The following is a 21,543-nucleotide window of genomic DNA, read 5'->3' as shown; positions in this document are numbered from 1 at the left end:
CTGTTTCACTATAGCTCAGGTTGGCATAAGAAATTAAATGGCAATTTTGGGGGAGTTTTGCAGAAGCTTCGGACACAGAAAAAGTTTGGAAACTCAGAAATGCATAAACTATACATATAGTATTATATGTCAACATATTTTATCTTTTAATACCATAATAATTCAGACTTGTCTGGTATGAAGGAAAGGTCAAAAGCTTTTACCTGGATTTTCCAGGTTGTGGGGGCACTGTGCCCTAATCTCCTTAATGTGGAAAGGATAACTGTACTATAAACCAAATAAGACCACACTTCTCCCAGCCCAGGCCAGTATCAGCTTTCGCTTATAGAAAGGAGAGACTCAGATCGTGATTCTTGAATTAAGCATGCTCTGGCTCCCTCCCCAGCCTGCCAGGTGAACAGATTGGTGAATGTTGGTAAAGGGGGAGGTGTGTGGCACTGAGAGCTCAGGATGAGACGCGAGACGCTTGGATTTTGTTCTCTGCTCTGCCTCTGACTTGCTCTGTGCCCTTTGGGTTGCTAGCTAGGTGAGCTTTAAAAATCCATCCTAGCATTGACATTCTGTGTTATGAGAACCCTTTCAGTTCTTGTCTTCTTAGACTATGAGAACCAGAAAGGGTGCTTAGGTCATCTTAACTCTTCATTTTACAAACAGGGAAAACAAAGAGACCTAATGACAATTAAGAAGAATAACTGACATTATAACACTCTACAATTCACATTAATTATCCCATTGGAGAACCTTGGGGGTGGGGTGGGGGTCAGGATTATAGCCTGTATAGCTTAGCCTTAGAGTCTTTGAGTTTGGACTCCAGCCAGCGGTCAAACCCACGCCTAAGTCAAATAAGCTTTCCTGCACCATCCCTGAGAAGTCACCATCCAAGACTCCATCTGAACACGTCCAGCAAAGGAGAGTTTACTTACTACTCCACAACTCCTTAATGTTAGCATTTGAAGCCCCTCACGGTCGGGCTGTCCTGCTACACTGTCCAACTTCATCTTATTATTGCCTGGTCTGTCTTTTAGGTTCCAACTCAGCTGAGTTTTTTACTATGCCCCTGTGTGCATACCCCTGTTTCCTGACACTGTTCCTTAGTCCTTAGTATTCCCTTATCCTCATCACCATGATCTCTACCTCCTAAAAGTTCTTCTCAGTGAAGGCCCATCTCAAATGCTGACACCTCCATAAAGTCTGATGCTCTTTGGACATCACACCGCACCAGTTTGTACCTCTTACCAGGGTTTAGTCTTCATCCTAATTACCGTGTAAGTGTTTTATCCCCACAGCTGGACTGGGAGTTTCATCAGGGCAATGGCTGTCTTTTTCCATCCTTGCATCTCACCACACTCACACCGACGCTCCTGTCCCTAAAGCAAAAAGCAAGTGTTTAACAAACATTGGCTAAATTGATCTGAAGTTATATTGTGGGCCAGCTTTGAGTCTTTACATCTGCCTGCTATAGCATACACTCCTCCCCCTCTTCTGCTTCCACACTGACAATACGTGCCCACCAGGGTTGGGAAGAGTGGATGTTTTGAGTTCCTCAAATCCACACATGGTATTTTGAGAGTCCTGTTCAGAGAAATCTTTCCACGTCAAACCAGCATGATTAGTCAGAAACCATCGATAGCACATGGGTGCAGGTAGTCTTCAGTTTGTTTCAGCCCCTAAAGGGGTTAATTACCAAGAAATGGGATTTTTTTCCTTGTCTAGTAGAAGAGGCAGAACCTTGAACAACACCTCTTCAGCTTTCTCATCCATAAAATAGGTCCAACATAGCGCTGTCAATATTTTTTTATCCAAATCTTAAAATCCCTTAATATGGGAGGCTAATATGGAAGATGCTAAATGCAGACCTAGAAACTGCCTCTCTCAGTGTTAGCCCCGCCCAACAGGGACTTATTCAAAGATACTAGGACCCTTATCCCCACGATAACACTCGGGGCCTAGGTGAAAGGAATACCTGTAAGGTGAGAACTATTGGGAACAGCAACCCTTAGCTAGCAACAAGGAGTCGGCAGAAGGTATATAGGTCAGAGTGTTTTATTGTGTGCTGATGTAGTGGGTGTTGCCCTAAGAAACTGAGCCAGCTGCAACCTCAGTAATTGTGTAATGGAGAAGGCAGAGACCCTGGGGTTAAAGAAGTCACCATTGGGCATCAACTCTGAATGTCCTTGACCTGGCAGAAATAGCAAGGTGAGCCTCAGCCCAGGAAGGCTCGAGACTCTGTGTCCTCCCCAGACTGGGGGAGGGGAGGAGGGGGAGGCAGCTATGGTGGGAAAAGCTGCTCTGTATTTGGCATTAGGAGACCTCAGGTTAAGTCCTGGCATGGCTGCTTTCTCTGTGTTACCTGTGTGACTTTTAGTGAGTTCTTTTTTAACCTGTCTGAGGTAGTCTCAGTTTTGCCTTTTCCAAAGAGATGGAGATCTGGTTTCCCTCTGAGCTCGAAAAATCCTACAGGCCCAAGGTTTTCTTGCTGTGAACAAACCCAGTGTAAGAGAACCCTGGACTTAGAATGAGGAAATCTGGACTCAGATCCATATTCTGCCACTAATATTAGCTCACCTGAGGCAAGGTCTCTAGAGGGGAATTAAACCAAAGAAGCAACTCTTTTTAAAAATCTTTTTATTGATTTATTTTGATTTAGTAACAATTACATCCATAAGTTTTTTGGGTTTAAAAATTTTCTCCCCCCTCTCTCCCCACCTCCCTCCCCAAGATAGTGTGCAATCTGATACAAGATATACATATACATTCCTATTAAGCATATTTTCACATTAGTGATGTTGTAAGTAAGAATTAGAACCAATAGGAGGAACCATCAGAAAGAGGAAACAAAACACAACAGAAGAAAAAAATGGCAAATAGTATGCTTCAATCTGCATTCAAACACTTAACTAGCTGTGTGACCCTGGGCAAGTCACTTAACCTCATTGCCTAGCCAAAAACAAAAACAAAAACAAAATCTGCATTCAAACTCCATAGTTCTTTCTTTGGATGTGGATAGCATTTTACATTATGAGACTTTTGGATATGTCTTAGATCCTTGCATTGCTGAAAAGGGCTAAGTCTATCAAAGTTAATCATCACACAACATGGCTGTTAACTGTGTACAATGTTCTCCTGGTTCTGCTCACTTCACTCAACATCAGACCATACAAGTCTTTCCAGGTTTTCCTGAAGTTCTCCTGCTCATCATTTCTTATAGCACAGTAATATTCTATTACTTTCATATACCACAACTTGTTCAGCCATTCCCCAATTGATGGGCATCCCCTCAATTTCCAATTCTTGGCCACCACAAAAATCGCTGCTATAAATATTTTTGTACATGTAGGTCCTTTTCCCATTTTTATTATCTCTTTGAGATATAGCCCTACAAGTGCTATTGCTGGGTTAAAGGGTATGCACATTTTTATAGCCCTTTGGGCATAGTTCCAAATTGCTCTCCAAAATGGTTGGATCATTTCACAACTTCACCAACAATGCATTAGTGTTCCAATTTTCCCATCTTCTCCAACATTTATCATTTACTTGTTTTCTCATGTTGACCACTCTGATAGGTGTGATGTGGAACCTTAGAGTTGTTTTGATTTGCATTTCTCTAATCAGTAGTGACTTAGACTACATTTTTTCATATGACTATAAGAACTGCCTGTTCATATCCCAAAGAGCAACTCTAACCAAGAGCTGGTCATGGTGTCTAGGAAAGAGGCCCTGTGGTCCCTTAGCTTCCAGCAGGGATCCAGGTGCAAGTTTATCTCTTAATTGTTGTTTATATAAAATGGGGTTTGTTAAATGGGTTATCATCCCTATTTTACAGCTGAGGAAACTGAGGTCCAGAGGCCTAGGTATATCCCCCTTTTCTAACTGTGCCTCAGGAACCATCTGACTACCCTGACTGCCTTGGCCAGTGACCCTAGGTTACTGTGGGCAGATCTTCCATTCTTAAGGGAGCTTGGAGATCATTGAACAAGGAAATAAGATTAAGCAGGAGGAATAGGCTTCTTCAAAGTCACCCATCTTTGGAGCTGATCTAGGGGAGGCTCTTGAGAAGCAGGCTATACAGCACCCTCTACTGTGCTAGTGATGGGCCGGGATACCTCACACCTGGGTTTGAATCATGCCTCTGCACTGATCTTGGCAAGTTCCTTCTCTTTTCTGGGCCTGTTCTCCCCAACTGTAAGATTGGGGTATTAGAGATAGTGCTACCCAGTCCCCAAGGGCCCTGGCCTTCCCCAGCATCCCCTATTCTCAGCTCAAAGCACTGACTTTTTCAGCTTATGCAAACAGACTTCTCCTGCATCATCCCCGATGTAGAATCATCTTTGACTATTCAGGCCTTGTTACCAGCAAAATACTTTATTGTCCACATTCAGGAGACTTGCAAAGGTAAAACCAGCATTTCCTTTGGGGCTTACACCTGCCCAGAGAGGAAGTTACAATCAGAAGCAAATTTAACAGCTACGATATAAAGAGGTACCATGGGAGAGTAGCTACAGAGTGTTCACAAAAACTTTGGAGATATCCCATACATAAAAGAACTCTTGATACTGTGTCAGGGAGAACAGGGATTCAAAACCTGGCCCTGCCACTTAATGCTGTGTGACCTTAGGCAAATCAGTTCATCTCTGAACCTTTCTCGTTTTCTGATCTGTCCTAATAAAACATTTTAATAGTATTTTAACACTGGAAGGACCAGAATTTAAGATTATTATTAAAAAGATTATTATTACTAGAGATTATTCTTTAAGATTAAATTAACCCTGAACCAAACTGCACTATTGACAGTGCATTTTTGTTTTTTTTCTTGTGCAAGGCATTTAGGGTTAAGTGACTTGCCCAGTGTCACACAGCTAGTAAATGTCAAGTGTCTGGTCTGAGACTATATTTGAACCCAGGTCCTCCTGACTCCAGGGCAAGTGCTGTATCCACTACACCATCTAGTTTCTCCTGACAGTGTATTTTTGAAAATCCATCAGGAAGGGGTGGTGGTGATAGAAGGGAGAACATATTGAGGGAAGGGGTATTCAGAATGCATGACGTTGAGGTTGGGGGGAGGGGAGAGATGGAGAGAAAATTTAGAACTCAAAATCTTGTGGAAGTGAATGTTGAAAACTAAAAATTAATTAATAAAATAAAAATAAAAATCCTCAAGACAAAATAGAGATAGGATGAAATTTTTTGTGTTAACATAAAATTTTATTTCAAAAATCAGGTGATGACACAACTAACATGGCTATGTTTTATATGCCTGCACATGTATGACTTATATCACATTTCATGCCTTCTCAATGAGTGGGGGAGGGGACGAGGCAAGGAGAGAATTTGGAACTCAAAATTTTAAAAAATGAATGTTAAAATTTGTTTTTACAAGTAATTGGAAGAAAAATAAAATATCAAATTAAAGATCGCTTTATGCCCCCTGTTCCTTTTAATGATAGGGTTTACAAAGCATTTTCCATAATGACAGCTCTTGTCACGTAGGTACACAGGCAATGTCCCCATTTTACAGATAAACCATAACTCAGAACTTAAATGACTTTGCCCAGGATCACAAAGCTACTAAGGAACAGAGCGGTAATTTGGATGCAGATCTTGCCAGCTTTAGGACCAGCATATTATCTACTGTACCCTTATTACCTGGCTAAAATGAAGTTGGTGGATCAGAGCTATAAAGGCCCTTCTAGCTTTAAATTTGATGATACTAATTTTTAGAGGAGAAATTTATGCTTTGGATAGAAGTTAAACTAGATGACCCCTGAGGTCTTATCTAACTCAGATTCTGCCAGTGGTGTATTGGGACCCACTCCAACAGAACTGCTGTATTCAAAACACATTTAAAGTCCTTTTAAGGAAAACTCACTTCAGGGCCAGGTTAGAAGAGAGATGAGAAAAATTCCATCTAATGACTTTATCATGACCTTTCCCTTTGGAACCCCAGATGAGATCAGGATCACCCTTCCTCACTGCCTCCTTTAGCTGTAGTCACTGTTTCAAATGACTGTTATTTGCAAAATTCAAATCCAATATGAGGAGAACATTTTCCCCCATTGAAAAGATCTAGGAGAATGTGATCCTCAATCCATTTGTTCCTTGGAGGGTGTCTGAACATAGGGGGCTTTTTGTTTTATTGTTTTGGTTTTGTTTTGTTTTATTTGCATTTTTGGTGAGGCAATCAGGGTTAAGTGACTTGCCCAGGGTTGCACAACTAGTAAGTGTCAAGTGTCTGAGGCCCAATTTTCATAGGGGGCTTTTTGGCAGACTTCCTAAGGGCTGAGGGGCCTGCTCTGGAGGGGACATATTCACGTCTAGAACCCCAGCTCTGTGTGTTTGAGGAAAAAAATCAGTTCGTCTGTTCCTTTGGTTCCACACTTATATGATCAGGGATGTTGGTAGAAGAGAGACAGAGAAAAAGACTTCAAAGATAAGATTCTACCTTCTTCTTATCACGCCTGGAACAACCTTAACAACAGTCTCACTTTTCCCTCAGCTGGCAGTGGCTGGGGAGCCCTTTAAGACAGTCAATTGAGCTGGAACCTAGCATGACCTCTGAGCTGGAGCTGACTCTGGTACCCAAGTATATAAAACCTACCATGTGCTTCAAGGCAGCTGGGCCTGGGCTCTGGTGCTGATCTTCCCCCCCCCCCCCCGGCTCTCCAGCAGTCAGACTGAAGGATTCAGCCTGTTCTAACTCAGCCGCCAGCTTCTACCTGCTCAGTGTCAGAATGAGACTCTCAGAGCCAACACTTTCCTGAGCCAGAATTCCAGTCTCTGACACATGATCATTCAGTTCTCTCCTGAAGCTGCCCAGTGACAGGAGAATCGTTCATTATCTCCATAACCCAGCCAATACGTTCTGCTTTTGGGTTCCTCTGATAGGAAGCTTTTTAGAAATTGTTGTACTTTCAGAGAAGACTGTAATACTGTTTTTTAGTCCATTTTAATTCATACTTTTAAGTACCTTCCCTGTACAAGACCTTGGGTCTTCTATTAAAATGAAAAAGGGATACAACCCAAGATGATGGGGTATGTGAACACAGATAAGCATGAGGGAGGAGTGTCCTTGATGATTAGCCAATGATCATTTACCAAGGAGAAGCTGTAGTTTTGACTATCCATTGACAAAAGGCTGAGGGGGAGGGGAATGGAAATTGAACTAGGGAATCCCATTTTGGGGCAGAAACAAGATAACAGCCGTGATATAGACACAGTTTGGTGTAACAGAGAGAAAAACACCTGGATTTGAAATTTGAGACCTAGATCAGACTCTGAGTTCTAGATAGTCAACAAGCATTTACTGTTTATACTGTGCCAGGCATTGTACTAAGTTCTATCAAAACTTTTTAAAAAGTAAAATCAATTTGGGTTGACCTTTGGGCAAGTCACTTCCTTTCCCAGCCTCAGTTTCCTTCTTTTATATAAAAAAAAAGAGTTATAAGACTCAAATTGAATGTTATTTACACAGAATATTAGGAGGAGAGACCCAAACCTTATAAGCCCTATAAAAATAGGAATTTGTTGTTGTAATTCCTGTCGATTTTCTCCTGTGCCTTGTAAACTACCTCTAAAGGCTCCTTTGCCTCCAAAGGAGTCCAATTAGGTGGGACCTTGAGCTTCCTTCCTGGACTTGGGACAGTACCCCACCCCCTGACAAGGAAAGCCTTAGAAGAGGATGTCATTGAAGGCATTCCAGTTCCCTAATGGTTTAGAGACTCTGAAGTCCCTTCCTGCCCAACTTTTCTGACTCGGAGTTTAGTGGGTCTTTCCTCCCCCACAAATTGGTTCTCTTTTAGTTCATCGTGAGCTCATTAAGGCAAGGGCTAGGAAGTTTCATTATCTTTCTAGCTTATCCATCTTCCAAAATTCCTTCCATGCTACTCCACTCCAGTGTGGAGGTAGACCCATGTATTTTTTATTTATTTTATATTTTGTTTTTACCCAATTACATATAAAAACAATTTTTAACATTTGGGGTTTTTTTAATTTTGAGTTCCAAACTCTCACCCTCCTTTCCCGCCCCCCATTAAAAAGACAAGCAGTTTGATATAGGTTGTACGTGTGCAATCATGTAAAACATATGTCCATATTAGTCATGTTGTAAGAGAAAACAGATACCCTCCCCCCAAAAAAGAATAATTTAAAAAGTAAAAAAAAAATTTTGCTTCAATCTGCATTCAGATTCCATCAGTTCTTTCTCTGGAGGTGGAGAGCATTTTTTCATCCTTAAGTCCTGCAGAATTGTCTTGGATCAGTGTATTGCTGAAAAGAGCTAAGTAATTCACAGTTGATTATCATACAAAGTTGCTATCACTGTTCTGTTCTTTTCACTTTGCGTCAGTTCATGTCTTTCCAGTTTTATCTGAGAGCATCCTGCTTGTCATTTCCTATAGTACTTTAGTATTCCATCACAATCATATACCACAACTTGTTCAGCCATTCCCAATTGAAGAGCAACCCCAGAATTTCCAATTCTTTGCCAGCTGGTACCAAAGGAAGGGGTAATGGTAGATTGAAGATCACAGTGAAGATGAAGGGTGAGAGATCCTAAAACAAAATATGAAAGGTTGTGATAAGATCAAGGAGTTCCAAAGGCACGCTGCATTCTAGCCAAAACAGTTTGCTGTATCCCAAACTGATCATCTGTTACTTACCTGCATTTTCATGGGCTGTCAATGCCCCCCTGCCTAGAATGTTCTCTATTGCATCTACCTCATAGACTCTAATACTTCCTTCTAAACATAGCTCAGGAAAAGCACTCATTTGTGCTGCACACCTATAATCTTAACTAGGGAGGAGGCTAAGGCCTCTTGAGCTCCGGGGTTCTGAGCTACAGTGGGCTAAGTATAATGCATCAGCATAATGGTCCAGGTCAGAATAAAACATGTCAAATTGTCATGACAGTCAGTAGTGGGATCGGGCCCATGAGTAGTAGTAGCACCTGCATTTGCAACCTGAGTGATACAGGAAGGACCCAATATTTAAAAAATAAAAATAAAAAGCCTAGCTCAGGTGCCACCCCCCAGTTTCCTGATTCCCCACACCCCTTTGCAGTTTCTCTGTATATGATTTGTATATGTTGTTTCTTCTCGATAGAATATAAGTTTCTTGAGGGCAGGAACCCTTTTTTTTCTTTATGCCCTAGCTGTTTGCATTCACCTGTCGGCATTCAGCAAATGCTTACTAAATTAATCAATTGACACAAATCCAGATCTCTTTCACCATGCCAGAAAGCTTCCTGGGTATTCTAAGGGAGGGAAGGAAGAAAGGAAGGAAGGAATGAGGTTGGTCAGACATACTCAACAACAATATGAAAAGGATAGTGTTTTCTTTTTTTAAAAAAGAGAGAAAGAAATGATGCTCTGCTCTCCCAGTTGTACATTTATTTCCCTGCTGTTTTTCTGCAGAAAGCCTCAGGGCAGTCAAAGGGGCTCTTGCACTACGTGTGTGAGTATTTTTAAATAGATGGAAGGTTACTATGGTTAACCTCTCAGTCAGAAGCCAAAGCGCTGTTTGTAAAGAATAAGAAAACTCCAGCATCCAAAGATACAGTTTGACTTTCACTGGAGAAACCTGAGCTCATGAACAATTCTGGTCCTTATGGGGAGTCTAGGGCAGCGGGGCTCCAAGAGGAGAAAGGGAGGAGAGCCTTTGTCTACTGGGATCAGCTGGATCTTGGCTGGAATTTAAGTTTGGTAACATGTTTGGAAATGCCTGTGTCGTGGGCAGCCTGGTGTGATGGGATGAACCCTGACTTACGGAAATAAAGAGACCTGGGTTCTAGGCAGCGTGGGGCAGTGTAAAGAGGCTAGCTTTGCAGCCAGAGCATTGGACAGATCTCTCAACTTCTCTGGCCTCCTTAATAAAACAGAGGGGGTTGGACTAAATGATTTCGAAGGTCTCTTCAAGTGACTATAAATTCTGTGATCCTAGTTTCCAGATTTACCATTACCAATAGGTAACAGATTACATAGACAAGTTCCTCTGCTATCTGGTCCTCACTTTTCCCAACTAGAATGTAGAGCACAGTCCCCCCCCCCACCTCTTGTAGGACAACTTGTGTATCAGCAGAGATCACAGTGCCTTGGGGCCAGAGGCAGGAGACTGGATTCCAACCCAGCCTGACTCTGACATCAACTCTCAGACCTTGAACAAGTCCCTTCCTGTCTCTGAACCTCAGTTTCCTCAGATGTAAAATGACAGAGCTGGGCCAAGAGGCTCCTTCCAGCTGACACTGTTTAATTCATGGATGTATGTGTTTAGGCCTAATAGCAGGTTGTTTTTGCTGACGGTGTATACTGTGAGGAGGGAAACTAGCAACACATGAAACTCAGGGAACTCATAACCAGCTTAAGACTTGTTTCTCTGGCTGTGAAATTGAATCCTTGATCAAGATCAATTCATTTGTTGTAGTCTGGGCCCTGATTTTATGAAATCTATGGGGAAAATTTTCTTTGTCACTCTCAAGACTCCCTCCTTCCCTCTTAGTAGAATGTAAGCTCCCTGCGGGCAGGAACCACGTTGTTTTCATCTTTCTTTCCCAGACCCCTCAAACAAAATAGGCACTTAATAGATAATAGGCTTGGTTGCATGAGGGTGTGAATGAATGGAGAGGCATGTGTTAGAGTAGAAAGAAAAGTCAGAGGGCAGCTAGAGCACCGGCCCTGAAGTCAGGAGGACCTGAGTTCAAATCTGACCTCAGACCAAACACTTGACACTTACTAGCTGTGTGACCCTGGGCAAGTCACTTAACCCCAATTGCCTAAAAAAGAAAAAGAAAGAATAGTCAGAAAACCTGGGTTCAAAGTTCCTGGTTCTGATTGATACTTACTAGCTGCAGGTCAGCAAGATGGGAATAATAACATTTGCACACATTACCTGGAGAAGTGCACAGGAGTAAAGGCAGACTATGGCGCATGACAAAGGAGTAGGAAAATGAAGCTTTGTAAAGCACTTCTCCAAAGAAACGTGTGAGCAAGAAGACAGGTGGGAAGACCTAGACAACTGACCGCCCACATCCTCTGCTGATATCCTCAGGATGTCAAGAGGAAAGCAAGAAAGGTTCATTTGGGGAGGAGGAACACTGGGCCTAGAATCAGGAAGGCCCGAGTTCAAATCCAGCCTCAATACCTACTAGCTGTGTGACCCTGGACAAGTCACTTAACCTCTGTGTGTTTCCATTTCCTCATCTATAAAATGGAAATAAAAGCACCTACCTTCCAAGGTTGTCATGAGGACCAAACAAAATAATTTCTAAAGTGCTTCATTAGCACAGTGCCTGGCATGTAGTAGGTGCTATATAAATACTTATTTTTATGAGAGTCACATGAGATGGGCTACACACACTCTGTGTCGCTAGAAGGACCAGCCCCATTGATGAGAACAGAGATCCATTGGCATTACTTCACACAGTTGTGGAAAAGGTGCTTTGTAAACCTGAGAATGCTATAGACATAGATAATAAGTGAGTCCAGGGACGGAGATCAATACTCCCCCATGCCCTAACAGCTGGAAAACCTCAGCCTGGCATCTTCACCTCAGGATCAAGGTCCGCCTCTGATTGGGTAGCTCTTTGCCTCCACCCCAATGGCAATTCCCAGGTCTGGGTTTGGACCATCAGCCTATGGTCAGACCCTTGGAAAAACTGTAGCAGGGCAGGAGGCTACGTCAGGGCTGACTACTGACAGTCAGCCTGCTAGGCCTGGCCTCGCCATTGAAGAATGTTCAAGAGAAGCTCACTGCTTTTACTGCTTTTTACTGGTTAAAACTAAAACCCAGTTCCGTAGAAGTCAGGAGACCTGGGTTCAAATCTAGGCTCTGACACTTACTACCTGGGTATCCTTTGACAAGTCACTTAACATGACTCTTAGCCTTAATTTCCTCATCTTTAAAATGAGGGGATTGGACTAAATGACCCTTTTAGGTCCCTTTTAGCACTAAATCTGTGATGTCTCTAATACCCATACCCCTTCAGTGTCCAAGGAGAGATGGGAAATTTTTGCTCCATTCCCAGAGGACCTTCTTTTCAGTCCTAGAATCATTGTCCCCCTATTAGTGAATTAATATTTATCCCTGAAGTCCCCAGACTGAGTGCTGATTATGGGAAAGCTGTTTGGCACAGAGAGATTTAACTGTCCAGTAAAATTGGAGTCAAAGAATCTAGGTTCAAATCCAGGCTTGGCCCGGGAGGGGTGTGTGGGTGTGTGTGTGGGGGGGTGACCTTGGGCAAGTTATTTAACCTTAGTACGCCTTAGTTTCCTCATCTGTCAAATGAAAGGGATGGGACAGGATGACCACCAAAGTCTCTCCCAGCTCTAAAACTATAATGCTAGGGGGAAAAGGGTCATGTTCTGCCCAGGTTTCTTTCCTGAACAGACAAATCATCTATATCATATGTGGACTATGTTTGCAAATGCCTTTTTTATTTTTATTTTATTCTGTATCTCTTGGGATTAGGCTTTAAAAAATAATGTCTATCTTTTGTTTTTACATTGCATTCATTTCCAGATATGTCATTCCCTTCCCTATCCTGCACCTGGTGAGCCATCCTTTATAATAAAGATAAAAGGGGGGGAAAACCAGTTCAGCAAACCAATGTTAGCCACATTTGACAGCATATGCAGCATTCCACATGCATAGCCCCCCCCCACACCTCTAATGAAAGAAGAGGAGAGATACGTTTTCTCTTCTCTTCCTGTGGACAAGCTTGGCCCTTATAGTTCCATGGTGTTTTAGTTTTGGCAAATGGAATCTTTTTTCTTTTTTTTAAGGTAATAGCTGATTAGGACAGGGCAGTTTGCTATTCATAGATATACCCGCAGCTAGGGAGACAGAAATGACCTTCATCCAGGACACTGGACCTTAGGAGACCTAGCCAGGGATATTTTGGGGGGTTTCCCCCTCTCCTTCAGTCTCTCTCCAGCATTGAGATACTAGACCAGTATGAAACCATGTATTTCTTTGGCTCTGACTTTCCCCTTGTCCCCCTCTCTTCTTGTCTCTCCTCCCTCTGCCGTGGCTGCAGGTTCATCATGCCTAGTGGCATATAAGAAGACGCCGCCTCCCGTTCCTCCCCGGACCACATCGAAGCCGTTCATCTCGGTCACCGTTCAGAGCAGCACCGAGTCGGCTCAGGACACCTACCTTGACAGCCAGGACCACAAGAGCGAAGTCAACAGCCAATCTGGTCTGAGCAATTCCTCTGACAGTTTAGACAGCACTCGACCCCCCAGCGTGACCCAGGGCAGTGGAGGAGGAACTCAGGCCCGGGAGGCACCAGAATTACCCCAGAAAAATGCAACTCTGAAGAACGACAAAGGAACGTTGACCAGTGAGGAGCCCAAAGCCGAGACCGCCCCCAAAAGGAAACTTTCATCTATAGGAATACAAGTATGGGTCCCTTTGGTTGTGTGTCAGACTCCACTATGTGCACGTGGGTGTAATTACATCGGAGGCTGACCCCACTCACCCATCTCGAGGAACCGGCCTCACGATTATTGGAGGCCGGTTTTCCTGGGCTCTCCTTGAGGGTCCAGCCAAAATGCAGTCCAGAGTTCGGCTCCTGATTCCAAACCAAATTTCACTCCATCATGCCCTGCTCACAGCACAGACATGAGGTGTTGTGCCTTTTTTTTTTTACTCTCCCTCTTGATGGGGTTCCTGGTGAATGTAGTTACACTCATCCCACCATGTCCTGTACGTTTGCTCGTCCACTGTCCGTCCACACAATCTTTTTCCTTGCTGGCCTGTCTCCTCGAGGCAGGTTGCCACCTAACAGGTTTTCTGATCCAAGGTGTCCCTTAAAGTCGAGAAGGCTGGTATAGTAGCCGGACAAAGCAGCAGAAGCATGTAGGCCACAGTACCCAGCCCCCCAGGGCCAGACACCCCGAGATATAGGGGTCACTCATGAAGAGCATTTCCCAGTGCTTGGAGAACAGGTAGGTTGCTTGTTGTACCAGGCACAAGGACAGTCTGAAGCAGGGGTGGGGATGGGGAGGGGGAGGGCAGAAGAAGGTAGCTCTTACTTCAGCGCCCTCAGAATAGAGATTTGGGGAGTGGCCCCCAGTCTGGAAGGGGATGAAGCTGCTTGCTGTGTCCTCTTTCTCATTGTTTCCACCAGAAGCTCTCTTCCCTGCTGGGCAGGTGAGAAAGGAATGGGGTAACGGGATGGGAGATGGGTGGGGAGCAGGACATATGCTCCAATCAGGGAGCCACAACCGCTGACCCTGCTGTCCCAAGTCTAGGGGGGCCATCAGCCTTGAACTGTTTGTTGGGAGAACGGACGGCATGTTCTGGGCGTATTCCTTGTGAGGTCCAGGCCTCCCACTACTATAGCTTAGTACTGTTCCGTCTTGTTTCAGCCAGACGGGATAAAACTTTTACCTTGACTTGTAATTCAACAGAATTGATTTGAAACCATCATTTAGAATGGGAGCAGATTGTGTGGACAAGGTCATAGGGAGAAACCACCAAAGTAAAAACATGGCTAAAGACCAAAACGGAAGGAGGCTATGCAGCTGTTATCCAATGACCGATGCCCTCAGGCCACTCATCCAGCCTGGGAGCAGAGAACATGATGAGTAGGAAGGGCCCTGGCCCCAAACTGTGTTTTCTGCTGTGGTCCCTGCTAGGCTCCCAGCAGGCAATCAGTCTGTGCTCATCCCCAGTGAACCACTTGAATATTTTTTCCCTTTGTCTTGCTTTTCCCAAAATCTGAACCTGAAAAGTCACTTTACTATAACTGGGTAAAGAGACAGGAACTCTAGAAGGTGGGAGTGAGAGTTGGGGTTGGGGGATGACTCCTTCAGGAAGCCTGCCTGCCTGCCTGCCTCCCTGATAAGCCCCCTGGGGGAGAGCCGGGTAGGTTCCTCTGGTGGGCCAGAAAGATGATCACTAGAGAGGGTGCTTGGATCCATCCAGATCAGCTCTGGAAGCCTGGCTCAGGCTCCAGGTACCCCTATTGCAGACATGTCTGTGGCAAAGGGAACAGACTTACTTGATGTGGTCCTAGGGGATGGGAGTGGGAGGTGGGGTGGGGAGAAGTGGTCCCAGTTGGAGGTTTTGTTTTTAGTTTGATGGGAAGAGGGGAATAGTGCAGAGACTTACAGGGGGTGCAGGTTTCAACTTTATAATCAGAGTTGTCCTAATAATGGGTTAAGGTAGTGAGTGCCCTGTCATTGGAAGTATTCAAGTGGTCTATCAGTCAGGGTGGCTTTTTTCCTGTCCTGGAAAAGAGGTTAGACTTAGGAGATCTGAGGGTCCCATCTTTTCATTTAGAAGTGAGGGGTATAAAGTACTGATAAAGTTAAACAAGGCAGACTAGAGATGTCAATCTTTAGGGGAAGTTGCTGTTGCCCCAATTCCACTCAACCTTAGTCATCAAGGTTTCAGCCAGGAGTGGCCTAGATCTATCTCATAACAATGACTATTTTTCTTTTTTTTTACTTTTTGGTGAGGCAAGTAGGGTTAAGTGACTTGCCTAGGGTCACATGGCTAGTAAGTGTTATGTGTCTGAAGGCTGGATTTGAGCTCAGGTCCTCCTGACTCCAGGGCCAGTGCTCTATCCACTGAGCCACCTAGCTGTCCCAAGAGGACTATTTTTCAGATGGACTACTCCAACCCCCTTTCTTTCACTCCTCTCTGAGTCTGGAGGCCCAAAGTTCTTGCCCTTCCACCCCCTTTAATAAGGCCACTTAAGGGGCGAACCTTTAAAAATGAGGAATTCCACCCATGAGAAAGCAGCAAGTGAGAAGCAACAGACTAGATATGTCAGATGACCCAGAAGACAGGAAATCACTGATTTTTAAAAACCAAAAGGGATCTTAGAGATCATGGGAATCCAGTCCTCTCATTTTGACACATGAGGACACTGAGGCCCAGAGAGGGAAAGGGAATTAATTGCTTGATGTCACATAGCTAGTTAATGATAGGATTAGAACCCAGGTTTCAGACTCCTACTGGAGGGAGGGTAGTGTGATATAGGTTGTTGATATTTTTCACTCCTTAAGAGATTTGGGTTCTTGACCTGGTTCTGCCACTTACTAGTTATGTGTCTATGTGACCTCGACCAAAGCCCTTCTTGTCTCTGGGCTAGGACTGGATGATGGCTATGGTTTCTCCCATCCCTTCTTGGAGTCTGCGGTCTTGCCTTGGGTTGATAAAAGAGAAGAACTTGAGAGTAGGAAAAGATGTGACCAGAACCTCAGATGTTAGAAATGTCCAGATGAGAGTGATGAAAGCCTGAAACAGGTGGGAGTCTGGGGGGCCTGTCTCAGTAGGCTGTGGACAGGACCAGCTGTGATTTAGGAGAGTTGTCCTGAGGGCAACTCCAGCTGGGAGTGTAGAAGGATGAAGACTGTCAAGTGTTTGAAAGGCTGCCATGTGGGAAGAGGAATTAGACTGCCTCTGCTTGGTGCCAGAGGGTAGAAGTTGGCCCAGTGGCTAGAAGCTGCAGGAAGGTGGGTCTCAGCTTAACTTCCGAACATTGGAACTTCCCAGAGTTGATTCAAGAAGCCCGGGGTGGCTTCCCCCTTCCTAGAGGTCCTCCTTAAGCAAAGGCAGCTACGTGGCTTCTTGGCAGGGGGCACTCTGTCTAGAATAGCCTCTGAGATTCTGTAGGATTAGATAAAAGGGACTTGGAAGTGTCCCTGTATGTTCTGGGGGACCAGAGTTGGAAGAACTCGGAAAGGAAACTAACCTCTTGGGGGTTTTTTGTTTTCTTTTGTTTTTAATTTTTAGGCAGTTGGAGTTAAGTGACTTGCCCAGGGTCACATGGCTATTAAGTATCAAGTGTTTGGTGTGAGGCTGGATTTGAACTCAGGTCCTCCTGAGACTCCAGAGCTGGTGTTCTATCCACTGCACCACCTAGCTGCCCCTAGAAACTAACCTCTTAAGGCAGCACAGTGGGGCCTTCAAGATCCTTACATCTGGGGCCTCAATCCTGCTGGACTTCAATGAGGGTAGAAATGCCTAGTCTGTGGGACAGCTAGGTGGCATGGTGGATAGAACACCGGCCCTGGATTCAGGAAGACCTAGTTCAAACCGGCCTCAGCCACATAAGACTTAGTAGCTGTGTGACCCTGGGCAAGTCACGTTTAACCCCAATTGCCTCACCAAAAAGCAAAAAAAAAAAAATGCCTGGTCTGTCCCCATATTCTCTTTCTGAGCTTCCCTCCCTCCTTTCTTTCCTAGCTCAGTCTAGGAGTGGTCCCACTAAAGTCCAGTGAGCTTAAAAGTACAGCCAGGGTGTAGCTCCAGTCCCCTAGAAGGAGAGCCTAAATCAGTACAGAGCACCGATTTTGGAGTCTAAGCAGCCAGCTTTGAATCCTGTCACTTGCTAGCCATGTGACATTGAGGACAGGTCATTTTCCCTTTTAGAGTTTCTTTTGTCCTCTGTAAAATTCAGGTTTTTGGGGGGCAGCTAGGTGGCACAGTGGTTAGACTGCTGGGCCTAAAGTCAGGAAGACCTGAGTTCAGATGTGGCCTCAGATACTTACGCTGTGACAAGTCACTTCACCCTGTTTGCCTCAGTTTTCTCATCTATAAAATGAGTTGTAGAAGGAAATGGCAAACCACTCCAATATCTCTGCCAAGAAAACCCCTAACGGGGTCATCTAGAATCAGGCACAATTGAAAACAACCGAACAACACAAATTCCAAGTGGTTGGGCCATCTCTAAGTCCCTTCCAAGTCTAAAGTTCTGTGGTGAAGAAGGACCATTTAGAAAGTTTAGCCTAGGCCTTTTGAGGTCAGAGAGTGAGTATCCCCTCCTACCTGGGATGCTGAGTCAAGCGCTCACTGTCTTCATTGGGCACAAGCCAGGAAGGCCTAGCAGGAAGCCAACAGAGAAGTGCCAGGGGCTAGTGCTTCTCGGGAAGGTGTCTCATCCTTGGCACTGCTCCTGGGGCTGACCTCTCTCACCTTCCACACCCCTCGCCCGGAGCATCGGTCGTAGTCTTTAGGACCCTTCTCACTTGTCCTAAGGCTGAGCATCGTATGAAACGTGTTCTGCCCGTGACTTACTGGTGCCTTTTAGCAGGAGTTTCACATATTTGCCTGGGAAGAAAAGTGGAAGGGAGAGCGTTACCACTTGTTTTCCAGAGATATGGTTTGTCCCCTCCCTCCGCTCCACCCCCATCCCGGTGGAACCAATAGGTACAGTGCAGGCATCCACGGAGTTTTCCAATGGAAAGTAAATTGTTTTTACCTGCAATTTTTCACTCCTAATTCTCCCCAGAGATTTTCAAGGGATTCTTCCACAGCTGGGGCTGTGAGAACTCTTCTGAGTTTGCTCCTGTTCCAAGCTGGACATAAGGTGGCTGGATCCTCGGTCCTGCCTTCGTGGGTCCTGCCTGCTGGGGGCTGAGACCTTCCCCAGGAAGTGCCCACCCCATCCACCAGCTTCCATGGCCCAGGCATAACAGCTGTGGCTCTGTGTGTGTGCGTGCGTGCGTGCGTGTGTGCATGTGTGTGTGTGTGTGTCTTTTTCTTCTTCTCTCTGATGTGTATAAAGGAGAGGACTAGAAGGAACGGTTTCCAACTCCCTGAGGACAGCGGACCCAAAACCACCGATCTGATGCCACCCTCTTCAGAGTAGGGACAGTAACACCCCTTTTCCCATCTCCCCATTCCCCTGCCCTTGTGGTATGAGCGGTGCCCGGCTTCCCTGCTCAGCCTGTACGTCAGCGTGCAGCGTCCGCATGCTTGTCTGTCCGTTAGTCTGTCTGTCCGTCTGCACGGACCTTTTTTTGTGTTCTACTAATGTGAATTCCAGCCGCAAGTTCTTGTGTTTTTGTTTTATTTTTTTTTTTGTTTCTGTTTGTGTATTTTTTTTTTGTTGTCCTTCAATAAGGTTGACTGCATTCAGCCAGTGCCAAAGGAAGAGCCACCTCCCGCTACCAAATTCCAGTCCATCGGGGTACAGGTAGAGGACGAGTGGCGGTAAGTCAGCGAGAGGCGGCGGTGGCTTCTTTCCTCTCTCCCTCCCTTTCTTCCCTTTCCTCTCCTTTCTCGCTCTGGCTCCTTCTCTCCCTTCTCTCTTGGTGTCTTCCTCCATTTCATCTTTGTCCTCTTCTCTTCCTTTCTTCCTCCCCTCATCATCTTCGTCCTCTTCCCTCTTCCTCTCTCCATTTTCCTTCTTCAATCTCTCTCTCTTCCCTGCCTTGTTTCTTCTTTCTCTCCTCCCTCTTCTTCCTCCTCTACCCTTAAGCTGCACTTACCATTTGGCTCTAACCCGTGTCTCTCCTTCCCATATTGATGATAACTAGACTGGGCTTGGGGCAGGGGCAGGCAACAGGCGCTCGGTGGTCCCATGAAAGTTTCCCCGTGGCCGTGTGCTGCCAGAATTGAGCCTCTGCTCTGTAAGGCAAAAGCAGATGTTGAGAGAGCTTAGGACAGAGGCGACGTCCCTGAGGCTGCAGACGTGTCGTTCTGGTATAATGGCCTATTGCAGTACGCAGGCAACCTTATAACTGTGTGTCTGTGTGTGTGTGTGCGCGCGCACAGGGCAAGGCAGGGGGCTGTGCAGAGAATGCAGCGGGGGTGAGGCCTGGGAGGTGGAAGGGGCTTTGGGACCCAGCTGCAGGCATGATGAAGTGATGCATTCCTTTGTCTCCCTGATGTATGTGCTGGGTGTGGTAGAGACACACGGGCCGGTGCGGCCCGGTCGGGAGCGCCTCCTGATACCCACTCGCTCCCCTCCTTGTAGATACGGCGGAGCCTCTCACAGTATGTCCTCCAAGCGGGACACTGACTCAGACACACAGGAGGCCAATGACTCCAGCTGCAAATCCTCTGAGAGGAGCCTGTCTGACTGCCCGCCGCACCACAACTCCATCAACGTCGACACCAGCCCCCGGCCCTCCGCCAAGGCTTCCCAGATCAAGCGCAACCTCTCCTATGGAGATAACACTGACCCAGCCCTCGAGCCTTCCTCGCTTCCCCCACCCGACCCCTGGCTGGAGACTTCGTCCAGCTCTCCCCTGGAGCCTTCCCCACCTGGGGCCTGCCGCAGGGATGGCTACTGGTTCCTGAAGCTGCTTCAGGCAGAGACAGAAAGGTTAGAAGGATGGTGCTGTCAGATGGACAAGGAGGCCAAAGAGAACAATCTCTCTGAAGAAGGTAGGGAGGAAAGGGCTGCAGCCTTGCGGGGCTAGGGTGGAGGTGGAGGGCACGGGGGCAGCTCCTGAGGGGTATTGAGCCGCGTGGGGGGCGTTGGGCCTGTTTCCAAGATGAGTCATGAAATTATCCACCTGGAGATTGACAGATCACAGCATGCCATCGTCAGCAGGGACTCTAGAAGGCACCTAGTCCATTTCCCAGCCAAAGTGTGGATCTCCCTGCAAACTGCCCAGCAAGAAAGAGCTTATCCAACCTTTTGTCAAAAGGCCCTTAGCAAGGGGCAGCCAGGTGGTGCAGTAGACAGAGCTATGGCCTTAGAGTCAGTAGGACCCGAGTTCAAATGTGACCTCAGACACTTGACCCTTACTAACTGTGTAATCCTGAGCAAGTCACTTAACCCTGATGGCCTCACAAAAAAAAAAAAGACCTTCAGCAAGAAAGGAGTAGCTTCCCTGCCTCTTTCTCTATTATGAGTTTGACACCCTTTTTGCAACTTAATAATCTTGAGGAATTGCCTAAAGCGGGGACCACCTAACCTGGACCAAGGTACCACAGAGTGACTTATAAAACCACATGTTGGGGCAGGTAGATGGTGCAGTGGATAGAGCTCTGGCCTTGGAGTCAGGAGGACCTGGGTTCAAATCTGGCCTCAGACACATAATACATACTAGCTGTGTGACTCTGGGCAAGTCACTTAGCCCCAGCCCCAGTTTCCTCACCAAAAAAATAAAATTGGAAAAAAAACCCACACATGTTAATAGTTATCTATGTTTTATTATATTTTTATTTATTTTGTTAAATATTTCCCAGTTACCTTTTAATCTGATTCAGGCTACATGGGGTGGGGTGGGGGGGCTTCATATTTGATTCCTCTGACTTAAAGCACTGAGAGGTTGTGAATTGAGTTGAATTGAGCCCCATAGCCACACTGGGTGTCAGAAGGGAGGTTTGAACCCAGGTCTTTCTGGCTTTAAAGCTGGCTCTACCTACTCCACTCTGTCCGTTCCGTCTCACATTCAGCTTCTCCTTAGATTTAAGAGAAACATGTCTCCCTGTCATTTACAGAATCATAAAGCTGGCAGAGACCTGAGGCCATCCAGTGTGTGCATGTGAATGCACACACCCACCATTTTACAGACAGGGAAACTGAGGCTCAGGGGCATTAAGTGTCTTGCCCAAGGTTACACAGATAGTAGGCGTCAGAGACAGAATTTGAACCCAGATCCTCTGAATCCAAAGAGACAGCTTTCTTATGCAGTTCTCCCCTCTAGTACCAATGACTACATAACAATCTCCCTTTACATATTTGAAGATCACTGTCATGACCTACTAAATCTTGTCTTCACTAGGGAAAGCACCCCACCCCAGTTCCTCCAATCCCCACGGCACGATTTCCAGTTCATTCACCATCCTATTGACATCCTT

General features: G+C 45.6%; 1 protein-coding gene across 4 annotated transcripts in view; it reads left to right on the top strand.

The window, feature by feature from the left end:
- The window catches only part of DLGAP4 (DLG associated protein 4), a 233,345-nt gene that overhangs the window by 195,193 nt on the left and 16,609 nt on the right, over window positions 1–21,543 (top strand). For 2 of the 4 annotated variants that reach the window (XM_020998624.2, XM_020998626.2), the window contains 3 exons: window positions 13,025–13,389; window positions 18,851–18,939; window positions 19,706–20,118. In XM_020998624.2, coding sequence (XP_020854283.1) covers window positions 13,025–13,389; window positions 18,851–18,939; window positions 19,706–20,118 — 867 coding nt within the window. Of the gene's footprint in view, window positions 1–13,024; window positions 13,390–18,511; window positions 18,592–18,850; window positions 18,940–19,705; window positions 20,119–21,543 lie in introns of those variants that run through there. The other 2 variants (XM_020998625.2, XM_020998627.2) reach the window with 2 other exon arrangements.

The sequence above is a fragment of the Phascolarctos cinereus genome, unplaced genomic scaffold (genome assembly GCF_003287225.1).
Source record: "Phascolarctos cinereus isolate Bilbo 61053 unplaced genomic scaffold, phaCin_HiC Scaffold_2;HRSCAF=192, whole genome shotgun sequence".
Taxonomy (NCBI): domain Eukaryota; kingdom Metazoa; phylum Chordata; class Mammalia; order Diprotodontia; family Phascolarctidae; genus Phascolarctos; species Phascolarctos cinereus.
Note: the sequence above shows the minus strand (reverse complement) of the source record. Positions and strands in the feature narration are given on the sequence as shown.